This window comes from Canis aureus, chromosome 9 (genome assembly GCF_053574225.1).
Source record: "Canis aureus isolate CA01 chromosome 9, VMU_Caureus_v.1.0, whole genome shotgun sequence".
NCBI classification, from domain to species: Eukaryota; Metazoa; Chordata; class Mammalia; order Carnivora; family Canidae; genus Canis; species Canis aureus.
The window spans coordinates 76,242,718-76,263,154 of NC_135619.1; the positions used below are offsets into that span (position 1 = coordinate 76,242,718).

Genomic DNA, 20,437 nt, shown 5'->3' on the forward strand with positions numbered 1-20,437 from the left:
GCCTTCCTCTTATCTTGGCGTCTGCACTGTTTTCTGCAGGTCACTCACAGCTGAAGCAGATGGACAGCATGTCCTGGGAGCAGCAATAGAGCCCCTGCTCTGAGGTATGGTTGCGTCCCTGTGACCTTGGTCACAATCGAAGTAGAGCCTTCCTGGGAGCTCAGGAATGGCCTTAAAGCTGAAAATCTCCTTTACTTTACCAGCGTGGGGCCCGATTTCCTGAGAGCGTGTGTGCCTGTGTGTGAGCGCCTTGTGGGGCTGCAGCGTGGCCTCCTCCAGTTCTTAGACCCCGCCCCAGCTTCCTTCTGTTTAGACCAAATCCTCCGAGGCTGGGAGGAGCCCCCGAGCCACCCAATCCTGGGTGTTCCCCACCCCCCCCCCCCGTGGGATGCCAGTAGCCCAGGTGTGACTCCCACAGGCTGCAGGCGAGCCGTCACTCACTTTGATTCAGATCTGTGTGACATGAGCCAGGGATGGGGCTTGTCTCAGAGGGCCACTGGCATGCGTGCCGCCTCCCGTGCAGAGCATCCTGGGCATTTGTACACTGGGCGTGTGGCCAGGGCCTGAATGATGGTGCTAACAGTTCACACGGCCTCAGATGGGGCTGAGAGGGCTGCCTCTCCCTGGCGTCCCTCTTAGTGTAGCTTTCGTAGCTATTTTAACGTTTTCTTCCCATAGTTGACCACTTGGTTTTCCCTTTCTGCAAAGGACCCACAGCTCACTTTCTTTCCTTGCATCGGTTCCCGAGCACTCTTTGTATATGAGGGATTAATCCTTTCGTCACGTGTGTTCACATGTTGTCCCCCCTTTTCCAGGGAACTTCACGCAGACCCTAGAGGGAAGGTGTATCCAGCCTGGGAACCACCTCTTTATTCTGAGGAGGGGCACAGCCTCACACCCAGCACTGTGCTTGGCCAGCTGGCCGTCTCTCCAGCCCCTGGGCTCCTGCCTTCCAGGCTTGTTGGATTTCTTGTTGAGGATGGCGCTGGCTGGCCCCCAACAGCTCTTGCTTGCACGTCTGACTTGCTCAGCTCGCCGGGCATCCCAGGCTGGCTGGTGGGGTGGGGCCCAGGATTGGCCTGTGTGTGTGCTCAGGGGGTAGACAGTCTGGGGTGGGTGCCGGTGTCCCTGGAGGCTGATGGAGGCCCTGTGCTTGGTGATTGTGCAGCTGTATTCCTATGGCCTCCTGCACTGACCATGGAAGTAGCTACTTTGGGTTTGCCCAGGGAGACTGTTGCTTTTGTGTTAGCGTGGAAGGGGCAGTGAGCCCTGCTGGAGGCCAGCAGAGGTGTGAGGGACTGAGCTGGGGTGTCTCTGGGGGTGTCCAAGGCAGCAGAGAGCTGCTGGCCGACCCCCTGGGCCATCAGGTCAGACCTGACCCCTGCTCCTTTCCTCAGCCCCTTGTCCACATTCTGCAGGAGACTCTGCCTCGTGGCACCTCACAGGACTGTCAGGACCCCTCCCAGCACTTGCTCAGGTGGCATGAGATTTGTAAAAATGAACTTTACTAAGAAACTCAGAAGGAAGGCAACAGGGCCGCCAGGCGGGGAGCGAGGGTTCAGCAGAGGCCAGGGCGGGGTGGGCAGCTGCGGGCTGAGGCGGGACCCGTGGGAAGCTCCTTCTGCTGGGTGCTCCCTTGTCCCACAGCCCCGAGCAGTCCTGCGGCCTCTGCCCAGCCATGCTTCTCTGTCCTGGCCTTCTGCAGGGACGGAGCTGCCAGTGGATGGCAGGAAGGCGGGGCAGGGGGCCCGGGGCTGGGCACAGGGCTGGGGGGACTTGGAGCTGGTGCCAGCGAGGTGGACTGAGTCTGGGCGCCGAGGTCTTGCCCTGGACTTGGACTCTGAGTCGCGGGGTTGGCTCTGGGCCAGGCCATGGGCTTCCCTCTCCCTGTGCTTTGGGGGGAGCTGCTCAGGGAGATGAGGAGTGGTCCTGACCCTAGGACAGGGAGGATCCCGGGGGTCAGCGCCCAGGCCCAGCTCAGGTCACAATGGCAGGGACAGATACTCTTCTGAGGCTTGTTGCCAACTGGGGGGGGGGTAGGGGCTGTGATTGGCAGGTTCCATCAGTGCCTTGGAGCTGAGCCAGAAGCTTCTGGATGCCTGTGTGCTGGGCGTCTGGCTCTGGCCCCTCTGGGGCTTTGTCTGCTTTCCTCCTCCCACTCAGGGCCAGCAGATTGCCCTCAGCCGGGGGGGGGGGGCAGAAAGCAAGGCCTCGTCACCGTGTCTCTGGGCCTACTGTGCCGGCCGCACGATGTTGGCGTAGTCTTGGGCGGCCTGTGGCTTCTCCTGCAGGACGGTGGCGAGTACCCACTTCACCTGGGGGGAGGGCACATGTGAGGACAGCTCTTCCGGGAGCTCTCCCTCCCTCTGCGCTGCCCCCACCCCCGGCACAGGGGCTCTGCATGCCCACCTTGAAGAGGGTGCTGGTGGCGCCGTAGCTCACGCTGAGCAGGAAGAGGGTGATGAAGATGAGCAGGCTGGCCCACAGCTCGTCCAGCTCCTCACTCTCAGTGGCATCCGCGCACAGCTCCTGGAGCTCTAGCTCTGCGGGCACCGGCCAGTCAGCCCTCCCCGGTCCAGCCGCTTCATGTGCTGGTGGGGGGAAGGCAGGCCCGCCCCCCCTCCCCGAGGGGACACAAGAATGATGCCCTGGCCTCGGCAGCCCTGCTGGCGGCTGGAGTGGCAGGCCACCTGGTCCAGCCCGTTTTGAGGTGCAGCTGCCCCCAGAGGGTTGGGGTCCGAGGCCCTGCGAGGTGGCCGGTGGCTGTGGGAGTGCCCTGCCCTCTCTCACCCACCCCCCGCCCTCTGGGATGGCTCTGCTGTCTGCTGCATGGCCTGGGGCCACCGGCCTGGCCACCCCAGCTCTGTACCCACTTCCTTTATACTCCTGCCAGCCTGAGGATGTGTGTGAACTGTCCTGGGATTGCCGCCCTGCCAGGAGCCCTGAGGAGCCTGAGCTCAGGAGCCCAGCTCAGAGGACCTGGAATAACCCCAGGAAGCAGTGGACTGGGTGCTCTGAGGGGCTGGGTCGGCCGTGTGGACCTGCTGAGGCCTGACAGTGCCCAGAGCTGCCACCTGGCTACACACCGGGCTCATGGCCATCCCCAGCCTCCTGGCCCTCCTGGCCTTGCACAGGTGGGCTTCCACTCTGCAGGGTGACAGTGGGCCACGTGCATCACCCCAGGGCTCCCGCGGGGAATGCGGGAGCTGGTGTTTCCAGGCTTGTGTCTTCAGAAGGTGAGCCGTGTGTGTGTGTGGGGGGGGGGCATGCCTGGTTTGGGGGTCTAGGGCTAGCAGAGACCTGTACGCAGGCTTGGCGCTTGGGTGGGGGAGGGCTCAGGCCCTGGGATGGGGCCAGCGCCTGTTCTGGGTCCAGTGGGAGAAGAGGACAGAGCCCATGCTCTAGGCGTGTGCATGCGTGTGTGTGTGTGTCCTGGAGTGTCAGTGTGTGCGTTCTTTCATCCTTGGGGTGCAGCCTACAGGGGGTGTCTGGACTAGGGAGGCCAGGGACACAGAGGAGGCTCCCGGGTGGGGGGCGGGAGGCCTCTCCATGTCCATCTTGGATGCAGTGGTCCAGGTGGGACAGGTAGGTAGGAGCCACGTGTGTCCCTGTAGGGTGCGTCTGCCCTATGGTGCTTGGTGGTGGTGGGTGATTGTTGGAACCACTTTGCTACTTGGTGTGCCTTGAAGGACGGCTGAGGTGTGTGTGACCTCGTGTGAGGCTCATGGGAACTTTTGTGCAAGGGCTGGGGGCTTCCCTGGGATCAGTTCAGGGTGGAGTGAGGCTGAGCAGCAAGACAGGGCACTGGGTGCTGACCCCTCCTGGTGTGGCCGTGTAGGCAGGGGGGCGATTAGAAGGGCCATGTGGGAGTAGGTGCGCAGTGGCCCCAGTGTGGGGTCGGGGGCCTGTCTGGCCCGTGTGTACAAGGGAGGTGACGCTGAGGGCCTGCCGGGGTGGGGCTGTCTGGGTTTCTGTGTTCAGGCACCCGTGTGGGGGTCTGACTTGGCTGATTTCTCCTCTCAGAGGGCCTGCGTGCGTGTGTGCACCTGGACCTGGTGATAGGTCTATGTCCGGAGCGGCTGACAGGAGACTTGGTGAGGGTGGAGGCTGAGACTTCGGGGGCTTTCAGGAGAGGGAGGGGCCCCGGGCTGGCTGGGGTGTCTGTGGTCCCTTCCCTGGGACCCCTCTGAGTGGGCGTACTCCATAGAGGGGTGGCAGGGAGGGCCTCCCACATGGATGGCTATGGTGGACAGAGCCATAGCCACACCTCTGCCCTGCCTTGTCCCCTCCTGTCCCCTCTCCTGGGGGTCCCTTCTGTGCCAAGACATCCCTGCTCTGCAACCCTGCCCACCCCCAAGAATGGGTGTGCCCAGGGCTCCAAGCAGACACTGGAGTGTTTATTGACAAGGACAGATGGAGGGTCTTGCCAGCCCCCCTCCCCTGCCCCAGCAGGTGGAGCCCTGGGGGGTGGCGGCAGGAGGAGGGTGGGCATCATTTACCGGGGGTTTTGGACACCCATTTCTGGAGGATCCTAGAGCCGGACAGCGCCTCATGCACCACTTGGCAGGTGAATTTGTTTTTCTGCTCCCAGTCCACCCGGCTAACCTCCAGGCGGCTGAAGATGAAGAAGGCAGGCCTGGAGCCCGAGACCTTGTGGGGCCCCGTGGTGGTGTACTGGTCTGTCTGGATGGGGCTGTCGTTTCGCAGCCATTGCACTGAAATGTCCGCGGGGAAGAAGTTCTGGATCAGGCACGTGAGGGTGACTCTGTCCTTGGTCCCCTGCTCCTCCTCTGGTGGCAGGAACAAGTACACATCCGGGGGGGCACGCTTGCCTGTGGATAGGTGTGGGGTCAGCCCAGGCTCCGGCTCAGGAGGCCCGCCCACCTCCCCTGGGCCCGTGGCTCACCAGGGGCCTTGGCAATGGAGCGCACGATGTCCTTGGGCAGGTGCGGGTGGGTCACCCTGCAATAGTAGGTCTCGCCCTCGATCCAGTCATTGGTGTTCACTGGCAGGGTAGACGTGACTGTGATCGTCCCATTGAAGTGATCCTTCTTGTTCAAAGGGCCCGGGTTCACGGGTTCTTTGCTCTCCCGGTACCAGGTCAGGTTCATGCCTTCCGTGGTGGCCAGGTCCACTACCAGGCAGGTGATCTTGGGCGCCTTGTGGACATACAGGTCAAGGGGGCTGGGTGGGCTCAGGTAGCTGCTCACGCCTCGGGGGTCGGACTCTGCAGTGTGTGAGAGGCTGCATGAGGGCGTGCCTTGGCCCTCATCTCTGAGCCTCGCGCATCTGGGTTTCTGGGGGACAGGGGGGCCATACCTGAGCACTTGCGAGCCTCATCTTTAAAGGTAAAGCCTTGATAGGTGACCTGGCAGGTGTAGGTTTTTTGGGATACCCACTCGCCCTGGGTGATGTTGAGCTCGCTGTGGGTAGAGGTCACGTTGCCCTCCTTTGTGCCGGGCGCAGTGTATGGGAATATGTTTGTAGCCTTTTGTCCATCCACCAGCCAGATGACCTCCATGTCACCTGGGACGTAGCCAGAGATGAGGCACAGGAGCTGGATGGTGGTGTGGGTATCACCGACGGGGTTGCAGGAGGAGTGGAAGAGCTTCACGGTAGGCGGAATGAAGTTTAAGGCACATGCTAGAAGTAGAGGCAGCCATGTGGCAGTGGTGTCTCTGAGCCCACGGGACTCATGTGTCAGCCCCAGCCCCACATGTGCTGGGCGTTACCAGCCATGGCGGCATTCGGGCCCGCCCACCACCCCTCTCCTACCACTCCCGCCCAGCCTGTCCCTTCTCCCTCCAGTGTCATGTGGGCCAGCCCAACCCTGGCTTACCACTGAAGGTCTTGTTGATGGCGGTGGACTCAGCGTGAGCCACGCTGCAGGTGAACCTCTGTTTGGCCCACTCGCCCGAGGCGGTCACCTGGCTGACGATGCTGTGGAGGCCGTAGGTCTCGTGGAAGGTGGTGGGGAAGGTCGTGACATTCTTATTTAGAGACCCCGTGTCCCAGGTCACAGTTGTCGACATGGGGAGATAGCCGGTGACCAGACAGCCCAGTGTAACAGAGGTACTGGCGATGTTGTCTTTACAGCAGGAGGCCAAGGGGAACACAGACAGGTCCTGGCTGGTGGCTGTGGGGACAGGGCCAGTGTCAGTGCCTGCCTTGGGACTGTCACCCCATCATATGCCAGGCCCGCTGTTGACCTGGGGTATCCTGCTCCTGGCCCCCTGGGGGGGCGTCTGAGAAGGAAAAGCATGGGGGCAGAGACGGAGGGTCACTGGGACCCCTTCTCCAGCCTTGGGGGAGAGATGCTTGTTTTGGACTCTTTCTTTATTCCCTGATTCTGCTTGGAACACTTTCTGATGAACCACTTGTCAGAAGTAGTTGCTGCCCTTACCTTTGGCCAGGACTCCTCCTCTCCTGACCAGACAGCCCTCTCTGGTTCTCTACTGTCCCTGCAGAACTTCCAGGAGGCCTGACAATGGGCCCCATTCATAGAAGAGGAGACCCCGTCAGAGCCCAGGTCAATCTTCCCCCAGTTGATGACTTGGGTTTGCACACCTGCCTGTGCTCCCTTGGCCTAGGAGCCCAGACCCCAGGTCATGTTGCTCCTGCCTCTCAGCTCCACTCTGCCCGGCCAGTCCAGTGAGACCAGTCCCATGGCCTTGTGTCAGGACAGAGGATGCCAGGGACACAAACCAGCTCCACACACAGCCTCACCAGCTCTGCCTAATCAGATTACCTAAGTTCAAGGAGGCCACCTTGGCCTAGCCTGGCCCAGGTCAGCCTAGGATAACCCATTTCAAGCAGCCGACTCATCTGATCAGTCTACAAGTTCAACCAAGTTCATCCAGCTCAGCTTAACTTAGCGTGCCAGCCAGGCTTGTTCCACTTGGTCAGTTCCATTCACATTATTCCCATGGGCCCCCGCCGCTGGGCCTAGGAACACCCTACATGACTCAGGGCCAGGCCAAACCAACTAGCGAAATAAATTTAGTCTTACTCAGCTCAGCCCGGTTCAGCCCAGCTCAGCCCAGTTCAACCTAGTTAAGCCAAGTGCAGCTCAGCTCAGCCCTGTCCAGCTCAGCCTAGTTCAGTCCAGCTCAGCCTAGTTAAGCTCATCCCAGATCAGCCCATTTCAACCCAGTTCAGTCCAACCCAGTTCAGCCTAGTCCAGTCCAGCTCAGCCTACTTAAGCTTGTCCCAGCTCAGCCAATTTCAGCCCATCTCAGCTCAGTTCAGCCCAGCTCAGCCCAGTTCTGCCCAGCACAGCCCAGTTCTCCCCAGCACAGATCATCCCAGCTTAGCTCAGGCTGGTTCAGATCAGCTCAGCCCAGCTCAACTCAGCCCAGTTCAGCTCATCCCAGCTCAGTTCAGCACTGCTCAGCTCAGTTCAGTCCAACTCAGCCTAGTTAGGCTCATCTCAGCTCAGCCAATTTCAGCCCAGTTCAGCCTGGTTCAGCCCAGCTCAGCTCAGCCCAGCTCAGGAGAGCTCAGGCCAGTTCAACCCAGTTCAGCCCAGCTCAGCCCAGTTCAGCCCCATTCAGCTCAGCTTAACTCAGTCCAGCCCAGTTCAATTCGACTCAGCTCAGCCCAGTCCAGCCCAGCTTAGCTCAGGCTGGTTCAGATAAGCTCAGACCAGCTCAACTCAGCCCAGTTCAGCACTTCTCATCTCAGTTCAGCCCAGCTCAGCCTAATTAGGCTCATCCCAGCTCAGCCAATTTCAGCCCAGTTCAGCCTGGTTCAGCCTGGTTCAGCCCAGCCCAGCTCAGCTCAGCCCAGCTCATCCAGCTCAGGAGAGCTCAGGCCAGTTCAACCCAGTTCAGATCAGTTCAGCCCAGCTCAGCCCGTTTCAGCCCCATTCAGCTCAGCTTAGCCCAGCTCAGCCCAGTTCAGCCCAGTTCAGCCCAGCTTAGCTCAGGCTGGTTCAGGTCAGCTCAGGCCAGCTCAACTCAGCCCAGTTCAGCTTAGCCCAGCCCAGTTCACTTCTCAGATCAGTTCAGTCCAGCTCAGCCTAGTTAGGCTCATCCCAGCTCAGCCAATTTCAGCCCAGTTCAGCTTGGTTCAGCCTAGCCCTGCTCAGCTCAACCCAGCTCAGGAGAGCTCAGGCCAGTTCAGTCCAACTCAGCTCAGATCAGCCCAGTTCACCCCAGCTCAGATCAGCCAAGTTCAACCCAGTTCACCACAGCTCAGCTCAGCCCAGCTCAGGCCAGCTCAGCCCAGCTTAGCTCAGGCTGGTTCAGATCAGCTCAGCTCAGCTCAACTCAGCCCAGTTCAGCTCAGCCCAGCCCAGTTCAGCACTGCTCAGCTCAGTTCAGTCCAGCTCAGCCTAGTTAGGCTCATCCCAGCTCAGCCAATTTCAGCCCAGTTCAGCCTGGTTCAGCCTGATTCAGCCCAGCCCAGCTCAGCTCAGCCCAGCTCAGGAGAGCTCAGGCCAGTTCAACTCAGTTCAGCCCAGTTTAGCCCAGCTCAGCCCAATTCAGCCCAGTTCAGCCCAGTCCAGTCCAGCCCAGCTCAGCCCAGTTCATTTCAGCCCAGCTCAGTGCAATTCAGCTCAGCTCAGCCCAGCACAGCCCAATTCTGTCCAGCTTAGCTCAGGCTGGTTCAGATCAGCTCAGCCCAGCTCAACTCAGCCCAGTTCAGCTGAGCCCAGCCCAGTTCAGCACTGCTCAGCTCAGTTCAGTCCAGCTCAGCCTACTTAGGCTCATCCCAGTTCAGCCAATTTCAGCCCAGTTCAGCCTGGTTCAGCCCAGCTCAGCCCAGCCCAGCTTTGCCCAGTTCAGCCCAGCTCAGCCCCGTTCTGGCCATTTCAGCCCAGTCCAGTCCAGTTCAGCCCAGCTCAGCTCAGCCCAGTTCAGTCCAGCTCAGTGCAGTTCAGTAGAGTTCAGTGCAGCCCAGATTAGGCCAGTTCTTCCCAGCTTAGCTCAGCTCAGCTCAGTTCAGCCCAGATCAGCTCAGCCCAGCTCAGTCCATTTCAGCCCAGCCCAGCCCAGCTCAGGTCAGCCTAGCCCATTTAGCCAAGTGCAGTACAGCTCAGCTCAGCCCAGTTCAGGGCAGCTCAGCCCAAGCCAGCCCAGCCCAGTCCAGTCCAGTTCAGCTCAACTCAGCCCAGCTCAGCCTAGTTCCTTCCAGCTGAGCCCAGATCAGTCCACTTCAGCCCAGCTCAGTCCAGTTGCTCAGCTCAGCCCAGTACAGCCCAGTTCAGCTTAGCCCAGTTCAGCCCAGTTTATCTCAGCTCAGCCCAGTTCAGCTCAGTTCAGCCCTGCTCAGCCCAGCTCAGCTCATCCCAGTTCAGCCCAGATCAGCCCAGCCCAGCCCAGTTCAGCTCAGCTCAGCCCTGCTCAGTCCAGCTCAGCTCAGGCAAGCCCAGCCCTGGTCAGTGCAGCCCAGTGGAACCTAGCCCTGTCCAGGTCAGACAGGCTTAGCTCATTTAGGCACAGGTAGCCCATCTGTTTTCCAGCCTAAATGTTGCTGGTCTGGTCAGGTTGCCCAGGTTTTCCCGACTCAGCTCAACAATGCTGCGTGCAGTGCAGCTCAGGTTAGCCTAGTTCAGCTATTTGAGCCAAGGTGAGTCAACCCAGGACAGTCCTGCCAGGCTGCCTCAGATCTGCTCAGTTGGACCTGCTTGCCCAAGCCCTTTCCATCCACATCAGCCCAGCCCAGGACAGTCCTCACTGAAGAGAGCATTTCACCTGACCCAAGTCTCCCTGACTCCCTGAGCCACTCAGCTTGGCTCAGATCATCTTGGCTCAGGATAGCCCAGCACCGCCACAAGTACCCAGATTGGTCAAGCCTGTCCTATGCTCTGTCCACCATGCTCACCCCAGCTTAGCTCACCCCAGCTTTCCCCATCCACCCTGGTTCTGTAAAGTCAGCCCAGCCTGGCCCATCTCAGTCCACTCACACAGTGGAGCCCAGAGAGACCAGCCTGGTCCAGCTGAGCCTGGAGTAGTTTGACCTCTTTCACTTAACTCCTTCCCCTCAAGCTGTATAGGGCAGACCCAGGCAACCTGGCCCACCTTATTCAGGCTGGCTCAGGCAACCCAGCTCACACACCTGAGGATGTGGGCCAGTCCAGCCTGCCACCTAGTCCACCATAGGGACAGCTCCCTGGTGCTTCCCCCCGACCTTGGGCTGGTGGTCATTGCCCTGCTGGTTGCAGGCAGCTCCATGCTCAGGCCCTCTGTCCATGCCCTCTGCATGGTCCTGGACCTTCTCAGCCTTGGGCTCTGCCCTAGTCCTGTCGTGTCTTTGATTCTTGGCCCCTAGTCTTCTCCAGATCAGCTTTGGGCAGAGTCTTGCTCCCGTGTGTCCATGTGCAGGGAAGAGACATCTGGGAGATGAGCAGTGACCAGGAAGCTCTGTTCCTCCTGGCTGCGTAGTGGACTGCAGCTTGTGCCAGCTCGAGTGGCTGGGATACCTGAGGTGCCTGGTGCTCCAAGAGGGGGCCTGGCCTGGCTGTCTGCAGCTCCCTGGATAGGCTCCTGGACAGATGAGGTGAATCATTAGTACAATGGCTGTTATTTTTGTGTCCAGATAATAGGGCCTGGGGGGAGGGGAGCTCTGCCTCAGTGCCCTGGCTAAAAATGGGGTGGGAACCCCCAGGGCCTCAGCAGCCCTGGAAATTCCCTTTCTTTATGTTCTTGGGAAGTCTGCAGCAATGGTGGGGTTTCAGGTGAGACTCCTGTGCCATGGGTGAAGTGGGCTCCTCTCTGAGGCCCCTGCTGCCCAGCTCATGGCCTCTCCCTTGATAGCATGGCTGACTCTGTGCACTGCAATACCGTGGTGGCCACTGGGATGCCCCAGGAAGGGAGGAGGCCCCGGGCACCACCACCACTGCCTTGAGGCAGCCCTGTGAGGAAGGGGGGGGCTGTTATGTGCATGTTATGTGCCTGAGACATGGATGCAGGGCTTCCCGGTGGCATGCCACCCTTGTTCCTGTGTCCCACTGCCTGGAGGAGCAGGTTGGTGGCTGGCCCCGTGGGAGGGGCTGTGCGTGTGAGTGTGCAGGGCCAGAGTCCTCAGTGGCCAGGAACCTCACCCATTGCCCACACACTTGTTCCCATACTAGCATCTCAGAGCTGGGCCTCTTACTGTGGCTTCAGCTGGGTGGTGTGGCCAGTGAGGGCTTGCAGGGACCTTGGGGGGTCTGGGCCTGGCTGTGAAGTTGGCCCATGTGTCTGCAAGTCCTCTGTACCTGCTGGAGACTGGGGTGGACTGTGCCGTGGATCTGTTTTCTGGTTGCCCAGCACGGGGTGAAGACCATGGAGTGGCTTTCTGGAGGTGCCCTGGCATTGGGTTCTGGGCTGTCAGGGCAGCTGTCCAGTGAGGACATGCCACCGATGTGTATGGAGCTGTGATGGGCTGGGTCTAGGCCTCATCTTCACCCAGTGCAGACCTGGGTGCCCCCCAGAAAGCCCCGTAGGCCTGAAAGCACATGCCACCCCAGCTCATCCATGTGAGTGCTGGGAGATGTTGTGCAGAGTTTTGGAGAGCGAGGCCTCAGGATCCCATCATTTGCACCCAGGATACCAGGGCCAGCATTCCCATGCTGGGAGGCTGTGTGGAGGTGGTCTCTGGCTGGTCTGGTGCCCTTGGGGGAACATTCTGGCTCACCTAGGAGACCGAAAAAGGCCATTGCCCACTGGGGCTGGGTGGCATGGGGTGGAGCCAGGCCCTGGAAGGCCTGGATGTGATGCCTGGAGGAGGCAGGGCCCAGCCCGGCCCCTCTGCCCTTCAGGGCTGTCTGTCACAGTCTGTCCTGCTTGCCCTTGTCCCTGGGGACAGGTGCTGTGTGGGAGGCAGAGGGGTAGCACCCAGTTCCCTGGAAGGATGCATGATTCTGAGAGAAACCATAGGGCTGAGAGCCCCACCTGGGAGCCTGTTGCCCCTGAGGGCCCAGGTCAGGTGGTGCCAGGCCCGGCAGGTGCACATAGGTAATCATGCTGGGCTAAGGCTCCACTGATAGCCCTGGCTCACCCTGGTGTCCCCCTGCTCATTCTGCCCAGGCTGTGGGGCAGGGGCTTCAGTGCCCAGCTGGTCTCCGGGCTCTATGCTGACATCCCAGGATGTGCCATGCTGCTGGTGGGCCCCGTCTCCAGCCTGGGCCACCCATGGGGAAGAGAATGGCTCTCCTCTCCTCCCCGTTCCCAGTAGGCGGCTGAGCTCTGAGCTCCCAGGTCTGTGCTGTCCCGCTCCACTCCTCTCTGGGGCTGTGGCCCTGCCTTGGTTCCAGGCACCACCCTTGCCTCTGCCCCCTCCTGTCCAGGGGCAGGTGTGGCAGCTGCAGGCAGCAGGCATGGGGCACTCAGGTCCAGGCTGCTCTGCTCTGGCCTTCACAGGTGTCCTGCCTGCAGAGTCCCCTCCCTCCCCACAATGTTGCTCCTGGACAACAGTGACCTGGGACAGACAGTAAACGGGCTGCTTCTCAGCTGTGCATGTGTGTGTGTGTGTGTGTGTGTGTGTGGCCAATGCCCCTGTGGGTGTGTATAGGTGTCTCCATGTGCCTGTGTGTGGGTGGAAGCCCTTATCTGGGTGTGTCTACGTGTGTGTGTGTGTATGGCCCATGTCTGCATGTGTATCTCCATGTGCATGTGTGTGCATGGGGCCCGTGTTTGCATGTGTGTCTCCATGTTCTTGTATGTGAGCTCATGACTGTATGTGTGTCTCCATGTGCATCTGTTTGTTGGGGGGTCTGTGCCTCTGTGTGTGTCCCAATGTCTCCATATGCATGTGGATGAGTGGGGCCTGGGTCTCTGTGTGTGTGCATGTGTATCTCCATGTATTGCATGTGGGCACGCATGTGCACGTGCATCTCCATGTTGGGGGTCTGTGCCTCTGTGTGTCCCAGGGTGTCTCTATGTGTGTGTGTGTGTGTGTGTGTGTAGGCCTGTGTCTGCATTATCCCCCCATGTGTGTGTATGTGGAGACCAGTGTCTGTGTGTGTGCATGTGTATCTCGATGTGCATGTGTGTGCATGGAGTCCTGTGTGTGTGTATATGTGTGCATATGATTTCCGTGTGTGTGTGTGTGTTTGCATGGGGGTCGGTGTCTGAATGTGTTTGTTTATTTTATTTTATTTATTTTTTAACACTTTATTCTCTTTATTTTTTAATTTTTAATTTAATTTAATTTTTATTTTTTTATAATAAATATATTTTTTATTGGTGTTCAATTTGCCAACATACAGAATAACACCCAATGGTCATCCCGTCAAGTGCCCCCCTCAGTGCCCGTCACCCAGTCACCCCCACCCCCCGCCCTCCTCCCCTTCCACCACCCCTAGTTCGTTTCCCAGCGTTAGGAGTCTTCATGTTCTGTCTCCCTTTCTGATATTTCCCACACATTTCTTCTCCTTTCCCCTTTATTCCCTTTTGTTATTTTTTATATTCCCCAAATGAATGGGACCATATAATGATTGTCCTTCTCCAACTGACTGATTTCACTCAGCATAAAACCCTCCAGGTCCATCCACGTTGAAGCAAATGGTCTGCACAGTTTTCCAGAGTGGCTGCACCAGTTCACATTCCCACCAACAGTGCAGAGGGTTCCCCTTTCTACACATCCTCTCCAACAGTTGTTGTTTCCTGCCTTGTTAATTTTCCCCATTCTCACTGGGGTGAGGTGGTATCTCATTGTGGTTTTGATTTGTATTTCCCTGATGGCAAGTGATGCAGAGCATTTTCTCATGTGCGTGTTGGCCATGTCCATGTCTTCCTCTGTGAGATTTCTGTTCAAGTCTCTTGCCCATTTCATGACTAGATTGTTTGTTTCTTTGGTGTTGAGTTTAATAAGTTCTTTATAGATCTTGGAAACTAGCCCTTTATCTGATATGTCATTTGCAAATATCTTCTCCCATTCTGTAGGTTGTCTTTGAGTTTTGTTGACTGTATCCTTTGCTGTGCAAAAGCTTCTTATCTTGATGAAGTCCAAATAGTTCAATTTTGCTTTTGTTTATTTTGCCTTCGTGGATGTATCTTGCAAGATGTTACTGTGGCTGAGTTCAAAAAGAGTGTTGCCTGTATTTTCCTCTAGGATTTTGATGGAATCTTGTCTCTCATTTAGATCTTTCATCCATTTTGAGTTTATCTTTGTGTATGGTGAAAGAGAGTGGTCTAGTTTCATTCCTCTGCATGTGAATGTCGAATTTCCCAGCACCATTTATTGAAGAGACTGTCTTTCTTCCAATGGATAGTCTTTCCTCCTTTATCGAATATTAGTTGACTATAAAGTTCAGAACTCAACGAAATCGAGACCAGAAGAACTGTGGAACAGATCAACAGAACCTGGAGTTCGTTCTTTGAAAGAATTAATAAGATAGATAAACCATTTGCCAGCCTTATTAAAAAGAAGAGAGAGAAGACTCAAATTAATAAAATCATGAATGAGAAAGGAGAGATCACTACCAACACGAAGGAAATACAAACGATTTTAAAAACATATTATGAACAGCTATACGCCAATAAATTAGGCAATCTAGAAGAAATGGATGCATTCCTGGAAAGCCACAAACTACCAAAACTGGAACAGGAAGAAATAGAAAACCTGAACAGGCCAATAACCAGGGAGGAAATTGAAGCAGTCATCAAAAACCTCCCAAGACACAAAAGTCCAGGGCCAGATGGCTTCCCAGAGGAATTCTATCAAACGTTTAAAGAAGAAACGATACCTATTCTACTGAAGCTGTTTGGAAAGATAGAAAGAGATGGAGTACTTCCAAATTCGTTCTATGAGGCCAGCATCACCTTAATTCCAAAACCAGACAAAGACCCCACCAAAAAGGAGAATTACAGACCAATATCCCTGATGAATATGGATGCAAAAATTCTCAACAAGATACTAGGCAATAGGACCCAACAGTACATTAAGAAAATTATTCACCATGACCAAGTAGGATTTATCCCCGGGACACAAGGCTGGTTCAACACTCATAAAACAATCAATGTGATTCATCATATCAGCAAGAGAAAAACCAAGAACCATATGATCCTCTCCATAGATGCAGAGAAAGCATTTGACAAAATACAGCATCCATTCCTGATCAAAACTCTTCAGAGTGTAGGGATAGAGGGAACATTCCTCAACATCTTAAAAGCCATCTACGAAAAGCCCACAGCAAATATCATTCTCAATGGGGACGCACTAGGAGCCTTTCCCCTAAGATCAGGAACACGACAGGGATTTCCACTCTCACCACTGCTATTCAACATAGTACTGGAAGTCCTAGCCTCAGCAATCAGACAACAAAAAGACATTAAAGGCATTCGAATTGGCAAAGAAGTCAAACTCTCCCTCTTTGCCGATGACATGATACTCTACATAGAAAACCCAAAAGCCTCCACCCCAGGATGCTAGAACTCATACAGCAATTTGGCAGTGTGGCAGGATACAAAATCAATGCCCAGAAGTCAGTGGCATTTCTATACACTAACAATGAGACTGAAGAAAGAAAATAAGGAGTCAGTCCCATTTACAATTGCACCCAAAAGCATACGATACCTCGGAATAAATCTAACCAAAGAGGTAAAGGATCTATACCCTAAAAACTATAGAACACTTCTGAAAGAAATTGAGGAAGACACAAAGAGATGGAAAAATATTCCATGCTCATGGATTGGCAGAATTAATATTGTGAAAATGTCAATATTACCCAGGGCAATTTACACGTTTAATGCAAACCCTATCAAAATACCATGGACTTTCTTCAGAGAGTTCAAACAAATCATCTTAAGATTTGTGTGGAATCAGAAACGACCCCTAATAGCCAGGGGAATTTTAAAAAAGAAAACCATGTCTGGGGGCATCACAATGTCAGATTTCAGCTTGTACTACAAAGCTGTGGTCATCAAGACAGTGTGGTACTGGCACAAAAACAGACACATAGATCAATAAGTTCTTTATAGATCTTGGAAACTAGCCCTTTATCTGATACGTCATTTACAAATAGCTTCTCCCATTCTGTAGGTTGTCTTTCCATTTTGTTGACTGTTTCCTTTGCTGTGCAGAAGCTTTTTATCTTGATGAAGTCCCATTAGTTCATTTTTACTTTTATTTCCCTTGACTTCATAGATGGATCTTGCAAGGGTTGCTGTGAGAATGACCTCTCATCATTCTTCTCTTGTTTGTGTGATTCTGGGTCTCTATCTCTTACCTCTAATTAATCTCCTCCTGACTCTGTGATAGTGAAACTATCTCTTACTTCTCATCATTCACCTCCTGGTTATGTGATCTGGGTCTCTATCTCCTACTTCTCATCTTTCCTTCCTCGTTTTGTGACTCTCTCTTACCTCTCATCAATGTCCGCCTCATTCTATGACTCTAGGTCTCTATCTCTTACCTCTCAGTTTTCTTTCCTTGCTCTGTGACTCAGTCTCTATCCCTTACCTTATCCTTCTCCTCCTGGTTCTGTGACTCTGCGTCTCTCTCTTACCTCTTATAATTCTTCTTGTTTTCTGACTCTGCAACTCTATCTCTTTTTTTTAAATAATAAATTTATTTTTTATTGGTGTTCAATTTACCAACATAGAGAATAACACCCAGTGCTCATCCCGTCAAGTGCCCCCCTAAGTGCTATCTCTTATATCTCATTATTCTCCACCTGATTCTTGACCCTGGGTGTCCATCTCTTACCTGTCATTCTTCTCTTCCTGGATCTGTGACTGGGTCTCTATCTTATCTCTTATCATTATTCTCCTTGTTCTCTGACTTTGCAACTCTATATCTTATATTTTATCATTCTCCACCTGGTTCTTTTTTTTAATTTATTTTTTATTGGTGTTCAATTTACTAACATACAGAATAACCCCCAGTGCCCGTCACCCATTCACTCCCACCCCCCGCCCTCCTCCCCTTCTACCACCCCTAGTTCGTTTCCCAGAGTTAGCAGTCTTTACGTTCTGTCTCCCTTTCTGATATTTCTCACACATTTCTTCTCCCTTCCCTTATATTCCCTTTCACTATTATTTATATTCCGCAAATGAATGAGAACATATAATGTTTGTCCTTCTCCGACTGGCTTACTTCACTCAGCATAATACCCTCCAGTTCCATCCACGTTGAAGCAAATTCCACCTGGTTCTTGACCTTGGGTCTCTATCTTTTACCTGTCATTCTTTTCTTCCTGCTTCTGTGACTCTGGGTCTCTACTCCAACTTCTCATCATTCATGTCCTGGTTCTGTTACTCTGAGTCTCTATCCCTTACCTCTCATCATTCTCCTCCTGGATCTGTGACTCTGGGCCTCTATCTTACCTCTTATCAATCTTTGCCTGGTATGGTGACCCTCGGTCTCAATCTCTTACCTCTCATCTTTCTCTTCCTGGCTCTGTGACTCTGGGTCTCTACCTCTTTCTTACCTCTTGACATTCATCTCCCATTTCAGTGTCTATGGGTCTCTATCTCTTTCTTCTCATCATTCTCCTCCTGGTTCTGTGACTCTGCATCTCTCTATCTTACCTCTCATCATTCACCCGTAGCTTGTATGATTCTGGGTCTCTATCTTTTACCTCTCATCACTCTCCTCCAGGTTCTGTGACTCTGGGTTTCTATTTCAACCTCTTATCATTCACCTCTTGGTTCTGTGACTCTGGGTCTTTATATATTACTTCTCATCATTCCCCTACTTGTTCTGTTATTCTGGGTCTCTATCTCTTACCTCTCATCATTCATGTCCTGGTTCTGTGAATCTGGGTCTCTGTCCTTTAGTTCTCATATTTCCCCTCCTGGTTGTGACTCTTCATCTCTATCTCTTATCTCTCATCATTCACTTCCTGCTTGTGTGACTCTGGGTCTCTACCTCTTACCTCTCATTCTTCTCCTCCTGGTTCTGTGACTCTGCAGCTCCATCTATTACTTCTCTTACTTTAGTTCTCATATTTCCCCTCCTGGTTGTGACTCTTCATCTCTATCTCTTATCTCTCATCATTCACTTCCTGCTTGTGTGACTCTGGGTCTCTACCTCTTACCTCTCATTCTTCTCCTCCTGGTTCTGTGACTCTGCAGCTCCATCTATTACTTCTCATTATTCACCTTGTGTTGTGTGACTCTGGGTCTCCATCTCTTACATTCATTTTTCATGTCCAGGTTCTGTGACCTTGATCTGTATATCTTACCTCTCATCATTCCCCTCCTGGTTCTGTGATTGTGGGTCTGTATCTGCAACCTCTCATCATTCACCTGCTTGTTCTGTGACTCTTGGTCCCTATCTCCTACCTCTGATAACTCCCCTTCTGGTCTGTGACTCTTCATCTCTATCTCTCACTTCTCATCATTCTCCTGCTTTTGTGACTCTGTGTCTCCTTTTTTTTAACTCTCATCCTTTTCTTCCTAGGTCTGTGACTTGATTCTCTATCTCCAGCTTCTCATCTATTTTCTATGGTTCTTTTATTTTCTTATGGTTCTTGAGTGTTCCAATACATAGTCTATGCTTGTGTAAATGTCAAATAGTATGTGTGAGTCACTGTGGTCACATGGTAGTTGAGGGGTGTCCAAGTATGAGGACTATATTGGAGGCTTACAATTGGGAGCCCCAGAACCTTTTGGGTGGTAAGTCTCACAGAGTAGGTGTTGTAGCCCCAAGGGTGAGTGTATAGCTTGACTTGTTTTTGGTGTCAGCAAAGAGGACATGGGCTCCTCCTGATGTAGGATGTCCAGTTCTTCCTTTGGGTGTAGTGGACAGGATGTAGGATCATTGGTCCAAGGAATGAGACAGGGGCAGGTGCTGGCACACAAAGTAAGAAGGGGCTGGGCAGGCTGTGTGGCGCATTGGCAAATTGGCTTCTCAGGTAGATGTATAGTGTGAAGGGGATGGAGGGTGTGGTGTGAGCCTCAGGATGGTAACCTGGAGCCTCCAAGGTCCCTGAGGACTGGCTCATTCTCCTGGATGTGCTCTCTGTGCCACAGCCATCATGGGGCCCAGGCCAGGAGTCTATGGCAGCCCCTCCTGTTGCCCTGTCCACTGGTGAGACAGACCCTTTTCTGCAGACAATTCCCTCTCAACCATAGGGAGCTGGAAGGGCGTTTCCTTTTTTTAAAGGTATTAAAAATTGCACTGTTGGGGATTTACCCCAAAGATACAGATGCAATGAAATGCTGGGACACCTGCACCCCGATGTTTCTAGCAGCAATGTCCATAATAGCCAAACTGTGGAAGGAGCCTCGGTGTCCATTGAAAGATGAATGGATAAAGAAGATGTGGTTTATGTATACAATAGAATATCCCTCAGCCATTAGAAATGACAAATACCCACCATTTGCTTCAACGTGGATGGAACTGGAGGGTATTATGCTGAGTGAAATAAGTCAATCGGAGAAGGACAAACAGTGTATGTTCTCATTCATTTGGGGAATATAAATAATAGTGAAAGGGAATATAAGGGAAAGGAGAAGAAATGTGTGGGAAATATTAGAAGGGGAGACAGAACATAAAGACTCCTAACTCTGGGAAATGAACTAGGGGTGGTGAAAGGGGAGGAGGGCAGGGGGGTGTGAGTGGGTGACGGGCACTGAGGGGGGAACTTGACGGGATGAGCACTGGGTGTTATTCTGTATGTTGTCAAATTGAACACCAATAAAAAATAAATTTATTATAAAAAATAAAGATTACTATCTCTTGGGATAGTACCAACCACACCTCAAGAATCACATTCTTCTTTTTTTATTCGAGTTCAATTTGCCAACATATAGCATATCACCCAGTAGAACATCACTTTCCAAGTTTTGAATTATTGTTGAAAATTAGGTTTCTAGCTTATCTTACACTTGACTAGGATTCATCATCTGAGATTTTATTTCTGAGATTTTTTTTTGTGTATTTTTTTATTGCAGACTCAGAGTCGGGCAGAACAGACAGTGGCTTGGCTCCTGGCCTCTCAGCCTCATGCTAGCCTGGGAAAGCCCAATGCTGCCAATGACCCTGCCTAACTTCCCTGGAGATTTTACTGGGAAAGGCTAGTAGGTGTGGTCCTGCCTCTGCCTCTGAGTCGTGTGTGTCCCCTACAATCCAGGTGCATCTCTCTTGGACCTGAGACCTTCCAGTCACCACAAGGACAGAATCTCAACTCCGTAATCACTGGCCCTGGATCCGTGGCCTAAGTAGACCTGCGTGTGACCAACCCTTCCTGAGTCTTCATTGGCACACTGCCTGCCCCCACTCCTCGTTTACCTGGAAAAAACAGTCACTCTCTCCCCAGGTGAAGTTCACACGACATCCCCTGAGGGTCTCTCCTGACCCAGTGCCCTGATCACTTGACTGGCATCCTGCTTTGCTTACCTTTGCCAATGCTGTGTCCATGGCCTCGCCTGGCCTGGCCTTCATCAGCGATCCCATCTGGTCCTCGTGCCTCAACCCAACCGGCCTGTGTTGGCCTAAATGTGTCCCTCAGGTTAAAGTCTTGTGCCCTGACCCAGGACATCAGAATGTGGCTGCATTTGAG

At 53.7% G+C, this 20,437-nt stretch overlaps 1 long non-coding RNA gene and 1 gene segment (V, D, J or C); one reads left to right on the top strand and one right to left on the bottom strand.

The window, feature by feature from the left end:
* The first annotated feature begins 36 nt into the window (after nt 1-36).
* On the top strand, nt 37-20,413 carry LOC144320221 (uncharacterized). The gene is made up of 2 exons (XR_013385781.1): nt 37-104; nt 20,009-20,413. It is a non-coding gene; the product is annotated as an uncharacterized LOC144320221 (long non-coding RNA).
* Nucleotides 4,377-6,182, bottom strand: LOC144321307 (immunoglobulin heavy constant epsilon-like; the record flags this gene model as incomplete). The annotated part of the segment is given in 4 exon segments: nt 4,377-4,832; nt 4,907-5,227; nt 5,320-5,643; nt 5,840-6,182. Coding segments are annotated over 4 exon segments (1,329 nt in total), but the record flags the coding sequence as incomplete, so codon positions are not given.
* Nucleotides 20,414-20,437: the final 24 nt, after the last annotated feature.